Source organism: Brassica napus, chromosome C3 (genome assembly GCF_020379485.1).
Source record: "Brassica napus cultivar Da-Ae chromosome C3, Da-Ae, whole genome shotgun sequence".
Taxonomy (NCBI): domain Eukaryota; kingdom Viridiplantae; phylum Streptophyta; class Magnoliopsida; order Brassicales; family Brassicaceae; genus Brassica; species Brassica napus.
Window position 1 is genome coordinate 46,452,553 of NC_063446.1, and position 10,560 is coordinate 46,463,112.

General features: G+C 50.8%; 1 protein-coding gene across 1 annotated transcript; it reads left to right on the top strand.

Annotated features, from left to right (window-relative positions):
- The first annotated feature begins 386 nt into the window (after positions 1-386).
- LOC111210277 lies at positions 387-1,172 on the top strand. The gene has a single exon (XM_022710559.2). It carries the CDS (start codon positions 387-389, stop codon positions 1,170-1,172), a length of 786 nt encoding a protein of 261 aa, XP_022566280.2.
- The last annotated feature ends 9,388 nt before the right edge of the window (positions 1,173-10,560 follow it).

Sequence of the window (10,560 nt, forward strand, 5' to 3'; positions counted from 1 at the left end):
CGTCTGTACAGTTCTGCACCTCAAAAAGTCCGAACGAACGACTTGGACTGCTTGTTTGGTTCCGTGATCCATTTCTCTCGAGTCTTTTGCTCAGGAACTTTTGTCGAGAGTGTGTCGAGAAAGATTTCGTACAGAAACACAATTGTTGGACGTTTATCTCGAGATAACCATTTTTGACCCCAACAATGTTTGCTTCTTATTGTCGATTTAATAATTCTAGAACGCCGTACAACGTTTTCAATAAAAATAATACGAAATTTTGACCCCAACACGGATCTGAGCCGGAACCCGACAAGGAAGCACCCGAGGGAGTAGCAAAGACAGAGTCTCCTATGGCCGCTTACCTATAGCAGCTATTCTCCAAGAGGCTCGATGCCATGCAATCCATGGTGGAAAGGCTCCCAGGGGTAGCTCCACCCATCCGAAAAAGCAACCCCGACTCCTACGCTGACACTCCTTTCGCATATCAGATCACCCTGATCGAGATGCCCATGAAGTTTTCCTTTCCCAGCATAAAAGAGTATGATGGTCCTAGCGATTCGGACGATCATGTCACCCAATACATGCAAAGGATGCTCGCGCTAGCACTCCCAAAGGAGTCGCGAGAAGCTATCATGTGCAAGGGATTCGGCTCAATCCTGACCGGACCCGCCTTGCAATGGTACATCAATCTACCCTCCAGGTCCATATCCTCCTTTGCTATCCTCAGCGACAAGTTCGAGGAGCAATTCGCCAGCAGCAGAGACCTGGAGAAAACCTATGACGGTCTGTACGAAATCCTCCAGCATCGGGCTGAACCCCCGCGAGGCTACATAACCCGCTTCAATCAAGAGAAGGTGGCCATTACCGGATGCAACATCCCCACCGCAATCTTTTCCTTCAAGAGAGGATTGCTTCCCGACGGGGACCTCTACAAGGAGCTGACTAAATACCAGTGCAAAAGCATGGAAGACGTGCTATCCCGAGCCTGGGCACAAGTAAAATGGGAAGAAGACGTCGCCAATTGCGCTAAGGCGCAACTAAAGCAAGATTCCAAGGCGGTCAGACCGGACCGAAGTGAGCGAGACGAGAGACCCTCTCCAAGACCAACAAGGGATTCCGGGAGCAGAAGCCGGGGTAGATACAAGAGCCGGCTGATCGAGAAGGAAGAAGGGATGGTAGCGTCCACGTAGCCAGACATCTCTTACCTCTCCATCTCAAGGCCGGAGCTGATCAATGTTCTGAGGCAGATGGGCCAACAGTTTAAGTGGCCTCAGAAGATGAAAGCACCTGATTCCTTCCGGAACCTTGGCCTTTGGTGTGACTTCCACCGGGACCACGGTCACAGAACGGAGGACTGCGTCGCACTTAAGATCAAGGTCAATGAGTTGCTTAAGAAAGGACACCTCAGTGAGTTCCTTTCCGAGAAGGCCAAGAGCCTTCTAAGGAGGGAGACAACGGGAAAGCCCACTGAAGCTACTCCTGTCTTGCCACCTCGACAGAAACGAGTGATACATGTCATATCGGGTGGTTCGGAGATCAGCGACATAAGCCACGCAGCCGCGAAGAAGAGCACTTGGAACGACAAGCACAGCCTAGAGGCAGCCAAGCCAAAACGCCTGCTCCTGGGTTCGGACGAAATTAAATTGTTCTTAATGCATGTGTTCTAGAGTAGCTAACTAGGACCTTGCCTATAGATATTAGGGCGCAAGCGGAATCTTGGTTCTCTGTCTGATTTCGATTAGATTGTGCTAGGATTGCTAGAAACAAGCGGAAGCTGATTTAGTTAAACCTAGTGAACTCGTCAAACACGTGCGTAACGACTGGAAGGTTCATCGATCGACAACTCATTAGTTGCATCGATCGACAACACGACCAGCTCGGCCATCCGCCGAGCTGGATCGAACACGCGACCAGCTTGGCCATCCACCGAGGTGGACCAGTCCAGTTCGGCGTATGGCAGAGCTGGATCGAACACGCGACCAGCTCGGCCGTCCGCCGAGCTGGACCAGTCCAGTTCGGTGGATGGCCGAGCTGGACCGAACACGCAACCAGCTCGGCCATCTGCCACGCAGCCGCGAAGAAGAGCACTTGGAAAGACAAGCACGGCCTAGAGGCAGCCAAGCCGAAACGCCTACTTCTGGGTACGGACGAAATAAGTTTCACGGCCAAGGAGCAGGAAAAGGTTCTCACCCCATATCATGACGCCTTGGACAGACACCCTACTGTGGTCTCCCACATGAGCATCTTGTGGACCATCTGGAGCAGTTCGAGGATTTGGTTTCTACCATTAAAGCCAATGGAGTCGCTGAGGACTATCTCTTTTGCAAGCTCTTAAAATACTCACTATCTGGAGAAGCTTCGTACTGGATTAAGAGCTTTGAGTTAGCTTTCCAGTGCCACCGGTCTGAGGTCAATCAGCATCCTTTAGCATAAGTTATGCACGTTTTATTGAAGGGTGGACAAAGCACACCGTCCAGCTCGGCAGATAGCCGAGCTGGATCCACCACGCGACCAGCTTGGCCATCCGCCGAGCTGGATCAAAAACGCGACCAGCTCGCCCATCCGCCGAGCTGGACCAGTCCAGTTCGGCGGATGGCCGAGCTGGATCGAAAACACGACCAGCTCGGCCATCCGCCGAGCTAAACCAGTCCAGCTCGGCGGATGGTCGAGCTGGATCGAACACGCGACCAGCTCGGCCATCCACCAAGCTGGACCAGTCCAATTCGTCGGATGGCCGAACCAGATCGACAACACGACCAGCTCGGCCATCCCCCGAGCTGAACCAGTCCAGCTCGGCAGATGGCCGAGCTGGATCGAACACGCGGCCAGCTTGGCCATCCGCCGAGGTGGACTAGTCCAGTTCGGCGGATGGCCGAGATGGATCGAACACGCGACCAGCGAAGGAGGGAGACAACGGGAAAGCCCACTGAAGCTGCTCCCGTCTTGCCACCTCGACAGAAACGAGTGATACATGTCATATCGGGCTGTTCGGAGATCAGCGACATAAGCCACGTAGCCGCGAAGAAGAGCACTTGGAACGACAAGCACATCCTAGAGGCAGCCAAGCCAAAACGCCTGCTCCTGGGTTTGGACGAAATTAAACTGTTCTTAATGCATGTGTTCTAGAGTAGCTAACTAGGACCTTGCCTATAGATATTAGGGCGCAAGCGGAAGCTTGGTTCTCTGTCTGATTTAGTTTAGATTGTGCTAGGATTGCTAGAAACAAGCGGAAGCTGATTTAGTTAAACCTAGTGAACTCGTCAAACACGTGCGTAACGCCTGGAAGGTTCATCGATCGACAACTCATTAGTTGCATCGATCGACGGGCTAAGGTGTATCGACCAATAACCCGTTGTTGGTATCGATCGACACTTTCTCAGGACCAACAAGCGACAGCTGATGTCCTAGATCCGGCGATAGATAGTCTAAAAATACGAAGTTGATCCACTATTCTTATTGTGTGAGTCAGAGGTTAGATGATCAGAGGGCTGTAACTCCGTATCATGATGCTCATGCCGCCGCAGCCAATGCTTAGGCTGTAGATGATGAAGTGCAGGATGCTCGACCCAGAACTTTGGACTACAACAGTCCAGATTAATACTACGCCAACAGATTTGCTATCCGTCCTCCAGCTATTCTGAGGAGCGATTTCGAGCTGAAGCCTCAGTATTTTACACTTGTGGGACAGACACCCTACTGTGGTCACCCACATGAGCATCCTGTGGACCATCTAGAGCGGTTCGAGGATTTGGTTTATGCCATCAAAGCCAATGGAGTCCATGAGGACTATCTCTTTTGCAAGCTCTTCAAGTACTCACTATCTGGAGAAGCTTCGCACTGGCTTAAGAGGTTTGAGTTAGCTTTCCAGTGCCACCGGTCTGAGGTCAAACAACATTCTGTAGCATAAGTTATGCCAGTTTTATTGAAGGGTGGACAGAGCACACCGTCCAACTCGGCGGATGGCCGAGCTGGATGTACCAAACGACCAGCTCGGCCATCCACCTAGCTGAACCAGTCCAGTTCGGCGGATGGCCGAGCTGGATCGACAACATGACCAGCTCGGCCATCCGCCGAGTTGGATCGAACACGCGACCAGCTTGGCCATCCACCGAGGTGGACCAGTCCAGTTCGGCGGATGGCAGAGCTGGATCGAACACGCGACCAGCTCGGCTGTCCGCCGAGCTGGACCAGTCCAGTTCGGTGGATGGCCAAGCTGGACCGAACACGCGACCAGCTCGGCCATCTGTCACGCAGCCGCGAAGAAGAGCACTTGGAAAGACAAGCACGGCCTAGAGGCAGCCAAGCCGAAACGCCTACTTCTGGGTACGGAAGAAATAAGTTTCACGGCCAAGGAGCAGGAAAAGGTTCTCACCCCATATTATGACGCCTTGGACAGACACCCTAATGTGGTCTCCCACATGTCCCACATGAGCATCCTGTGGACCATCTGGAGCAGTTCGAGGATTTGGTTTCTACCATTAAAGCCAATGGAGTCCCTGAGGACTATCTCTTTTGAAAGCTCTTCAAATACTCACTATCTGGAGATGCTTCGCACTGGATTAAGAGCTTTGAGTTAGCTTTCCAGTGCCACCGGTCTGAGGTCAATCAGCATCCTTTAGCATAAGTTATGCACGTTTTATTGAAGGGTGGACAAAGCACACCGTCCAGCTCGGCCATCCGCCGAGCTGGATCCACCACGCGACCAGCTCGGTCATCCGCCGAGCTGGATCAAAAACGCGACCAGCTCGCCCATCCGCCGAGCTGGACCAGTCCAGTTCGGCGGATGGCCGACCTGGATCGAAAACACGACCAGCTCGGCCATCCGCCGAGCTGAACCAGTCCAGCTCGGCGGATGGTCGAGCTGGATCGAACACGCGACCAGCTCGGCCATCCACCAAGCTGGACCAGTCCAGTTCGTCGGATGGCCGAGCTGGATCGACAACACGACCAGCTCGGCAGATGGCCGAGCTGGATCGAACACGCGACCAGCTTTGCCATCTGCCGAGGTGGACTAGTCCAGTTCGGCGGATGGCCGAGCTGGATCGAACACGCGACCAGCTCGGCCATCTGCCACCCAGCCGCGAAGAAGAACACTTGGAACGACAAGCACGGCCTAGAGGCAGCCAAGCCGAAACGCCTGCTCCTAGGTACGGACGAAATAAGGTTAACGGCCAAGGAGCAGGAAATGGTTCTCACCCCATATCATGACGCCTTGGTCATATCGTTCACTGTAGCGAACTGCCTGGTGAAAAAGATACTGGAAGATAATGGAAGCTCCGGCTACATCATCTTCCATGCCGCATACAAGGATCTGGGGCTGGAGGAAAGCGCTCTAACTCGGAGGATAACCCCACTTATAGGGTTCAGCGGAGAAGTCAAGCAGACCGCCGAAGAGGTGACCCTCCCTGTGTACGCTAAAGGGATCAACATGTCAACCAAGTTCATTGTTGTTTACTGCGATTCATCCTACAATATGATCATGGGACGGCCTTGGATTCACGGCATGGGAGCCGTCCCTTCGACTCTTCACCAGGTGGTGAAATTTCCTACTCCCTGGGGCATAAGGGCAATCAGAGGGGATCAAGAGTATTTCCTCTCCTTCTACCAGACTACTTTGAAAGGAAAGACCGAGGAACAGGAGGTCGAAGACATGGACGACGTGCCATTGATCGAAGGGGACCATACCCAACATCTCAAGGTCGGTTCCAAGCTGACCGAAGGACTAAAGAGGGATTAATAGACTTCCTCAAGTCTAACTCTGATTGCTTCGGTTGGTCCCACGCAGACATGCTCGGGATCGATCCAGAGGTCATCATGCACAAGCTGCAAGTGGATCCCCTGCACCAACCCGTCAGACAAAACAGGAGGAAGTTTGCCCCCAAAAGGGATGCAATCATCAATGACGAAGTCAAAATCCTGTTCGGCGCAGGGTTCATTCGCGAGGTACAGTAACAGGAGTGGCTAGCCAACGTTGTCGTAGTCAAGAAGAAAAACAGGAAGTGGAGAGTCTGCATAGACTTCACAGGCCTCAACAAGTCCTGCCCAAAGGACCCTTTCCTCTACCTCACATCGATAAGCTGGTCGATGCCACAGCCGGGCACCAGCCGATGAGTTTCATGGACGCGTTCTCCGGCTATAATCAGATACTCATGCATCCGGAAGACCAGGAAAAGACATTCTTCATGACATCCAGAAGGATCTACTGTTACAAAGTCATGCCTTTTGGCTTAGAAAACACATGATCCACCTACCAAAGGCTGGTGAACATGATGTTTGCGGACCAGATAGGGCGAACCATGGAGGTCTACATCGACGACATGTTGGTCAAATCTCTAGAGGCCGAAGACCACATATCTGACCTGTAGCAAGCCTTCTGCACTCTCTGGAACTATAACATGAAGCTCAATCCATCTAAATGGTCATTTGGGGTAAGTTCCGGCAAGTTCCTCAGATATATTGTAACCCACCGGGGCATTGAAGCCAATCTGGAGCAAATCAGGGCCATTCACTCAATCCCTTCCCCGAAGAGCGTCAAAGAGGTCCAAAAGCTAACAGGAAGAATGGCAGCCTTAAGCAGGTTCATCTCCAAGCTCTCCGACAAGTGTCACGCCTTCTTTGGGACCCTCAAAAACCCAAAGGATTTCCAGTGGACGGAAGAGTGCGAATCCGTTCTCCATGAACTCAAGGCTTATCTCACCACTCCTCCTCTCCTATCAATGCCGTTACTCGGCGAGGTCCTGCTACTATATCTAGCGGTCTCGGAGCATGCCGTAAGTGCCGTCCTAGTGCGCGAGGAAGGGAGCAAGCAGCTACCAACATACTACGTGAGTAAGGCTCTCCTAGATCCAGAGACCCGCTACAGCCATCTGGAGAAGCTCGCCTTAGCCCTGATAGTCGCTGCCCGGAAGCTGCGGCCCTATTTCCAGGCTCACCCAATCGTGGTTGTCACTTCCTTCCCCATAAAATTGGCCCTCCACAAGCCTGAAGCCTCCGGACGCTTAACGAAATGGGCTGTGAAACTAGGAGAATACAACGTGATTTTTCGACCAGGTACAACTATAAAGTCACAGGCCCTGGCAGACTTTGTGGCCGAATTCTCCCCTACCCTTGCTCCCAGCTCTAGAGCAAGAAGTACGCCTCCGAAGCGAAACAAAGGAAGAGGGAGAATGGGTCCTTCATGTTGATGGATACAACAACATCAGAGGAGCCGGGGTCAGAATAGTGCTTACCTCACCGACAGGGAACACAGCCTCAAGGGCCATGAGATGCAACTTCAAAGCAACTAACAATGAGAGTGAGTATGAGGCCTTAATCGGAAGGCTAACACTCTCCCATTAAATGGGGGCAGAAAACATCCAGGTCTTCAGCGACTCCCAACTGATAATCAACCAGGTGCAGGGAGAATACCAAGCAAAGGACGATAGCATGATCCATTACCTGGCGGTCGCCAAGCGACTCATCAAGAAATTCAAGAATTGCAAGCTCACGCAAATCCCTAGGGAGCAGAACTCGCAAGCCGATGCCTTGGCTAATCTAGGGTCCACCCTCGAAATGAACAGTCAGATGAGCATACCCTTGCTTGTGCTTCAGTGTCCAGCCACCCTGGAGGAACCACAATCTGAAGAGATCTCTGCTATCGAGGAGGACTAAACCTGGATGACCCCCTTAGTCCGGTACCTAGAGAATGAAATTCTCCCGGAAGACCGCAAGGAGGCCAGAAAAATAAAGAAGCAAGCCGCAAGGTATTGCATATCCCAAGGTATTGCATATTGACCTAAGATGTGTCACACCTCAAGAAGCCGCTAGAAATCTGGTAGAACTAGATGAAGGAGATTGTTGATCCCACTCTAGCGGCAGGAGCCTGGTGCTCAGGGCCCGAAGGGCAGGCTACTATTGGCCCACGATGGCCGCAGACGCCAACAAAAAAGCTAGACACTGTGATCAGTGTCAGAGTCACGCCCCGGTTTCCAAACTTCCTCCGGAAAACCTCAAGTCCATAAGCTCACTGTGGCCCTTCCAAAAATTGGACATGGATATAGTGGGGAAATTTCCTATGGCACTGGGGCATAAGTGCTTCCTTCTGGTACTTACTGACTACTTCTCGAAATGGGTCGAAGCAGAAGCACTCAGCCGGATAACAGACCTCCAGATCCGCAAGTTCCTTTGGACGAATGTAATCACCAGCTTCGGGGTCCCCCAAGAGATCGTCACCGATAATGGACCCCAGTTCACAAGCCACAAGGAGTTTTGCAAGGACTGGGGCATAAATTTTACCTTCGCCATACCCGACACCCCTAGTCTAACGGACTAGCCGAGTCCATGACAAGACTGTGGTCAACATGCTTAAAAAGCGGCTGGAGGGTTCTCACGGGAAATGGGCAGAAGAACTGCACGGAGTCCTCTGGGCCTACTGAACCACTCCCAAGACAGCGACGCAGGAAACTCCTTACTCGCTAGTCTACGGCTCTAAGGCCATAATACCCACGGAGATGCACGTAAGAACTCTGGTTTCAGGGTCTACCTCTCAAGAAGAGAATGATAAACTGATGACGCTGAGCCTCGGCTTACTCGAGGAAAAGAGAGAGGCCGCTTGACTAAGAAACTGGTCCTACCAGCAAGACGTCGCCAGGACCTACAACAAGAAAGTAAGAACCAGGACCTTCCAGCAAGGGGATTGGGTTCTACGACGAGTAGAGAAAGCGACAGGGAAAGTCGCCCCCGGGTGGGAAGGACTTTATAAGGTAATAGAGGTGCGGGGATCATGAGCCTACAGGCTACAAGATAGCAAAGGTAAAATACAACCCAGCTGCTAGAACACCCTGCACCTCAAAGCCTATTATTTTTGATACGGTCTCCGGACCACGACTTCTACTATCTTACTATCTACTATTTGTTGGGGTCAAAAACGGTTATCTCGAAATCAACGTCAAAAAGTTGCATTCTTGTACGAAAGCTTTCTCAGCACATTCTCGACAGAAGTTCTCGAAGCAAAAGAATCAAGAAAAATGGATCTCGGAATCAGACAAGCAGTCCAACTCGCCAAATGGGCGAGTTGGGCCGATCATACCTTCTAACTCGCCAAATGGGCGAGTTGGATTGAATCGGTCACACCATCCGAACTCGTCAAATGGGCGAGTTGGACCGGCCACACCGTCCAACTCGCCAAATGGGCGAAATGGACAGATCACACCGTCCAACTCGCCCTTTTGGCGAGTTGGACCTCGTTCTTTTTACCGAGCCTCGGCGGATCAATCCCTCATTTCATATTGATCAGAGTTACCATTGGAGCTTTATAATAGGAACCATGAGGACTTGTTTTCCCGAATAAAGTTCCTAGCTCTTGTATAAACGACGACGGTTAACATAACACCACACTCATCGAACTATACGAGAAATATGAACTTCTTCGGCAAATCGACGTCGCATCAAGAAACGTTATTTCGAAGAAATCGTAAAAAAAACGCTCAAGTCGGAAAACAGCCCAAAGAGGTCTAGAACACGGCTAAGGGCCCACTTATGATTTCGTAGCGAAATCAAGCCCAATGATGCTATGACGGCCTATCTTTACTTGCAGATGAAGATAATTCTCACGAAATCAGAAGATAAATGTCAAGTTTCCAAGATAATGATGAGGATCGAAAAGAAAAGGAATATTTACGCGAAGAGATAAACTCGACCCAGGGGCATAAAAGGAAGTGGAAACCGACTTTGAAGGCATATATAAGAGGAACTAAAGCCAACGACGCAGGGGGAGGAGAGAGACTTAGAAAAACGCGACTAGCTTAGGAAAACTTAGAATCTAGGCAGATCGATTTTCTACTTTGACTCTTTTCGTCTTTGTTCTAGGACAGACTTTGCTAGCGAAACTCTGTCCATCTTTTCTCTCGAAAATCCTGTAACTTTTTGCTTATCAATCAATAATACGCCTCTATGCAATCTACTTTCGTTATTCTGTTGTTCTTTGGTCTTTCGTTTTCCGTGTGTTTTCGTAGATAATCCGGGACCTCTGGAAAATTAAGGATTTCCTAACTTTCCTTATTTACGAAAAATCGACAGTGCGAATTTTGGTTCCCACAGTTTGGCGCTAGAAGGAGGGGGGGGGTCGGATTCTCTAACTCAAAAATCACCGAACGACTGAGACACAATATGCCTTATCAAACGGGTAGCAATGTCATATCCTTCAAGGAAAGAGCAACAATCGATCCGATCAAACCTCTCAACGATCTCCTTGTCGTCGAGCTGACAATCCTGAATATCGATGTCGCAAGGATATTGGTCGACACCGGAAGCACCACCGATATCATCTTCAAAAACACCCTCGAAAGAATGAAAATTAAACCATCCGAAATCGCGGAAGATCCAAACCCAATAGTAGGACTCTCGGGGGAAGTTACCATGGCTCTCGGCAAAATTAACCTCTCGGTTTAAGCCGGCATCATGACAAAAATCATGGAGTTCTTGGTCATCGATCGACCGACATCGTATAATGTGATCGTAGGAACTCCATGGCCGAATTCAATGCAAGCAATCCCGTCAACATACCACATGTGTCTCAAATGCCCAACCACTCGCGGAATC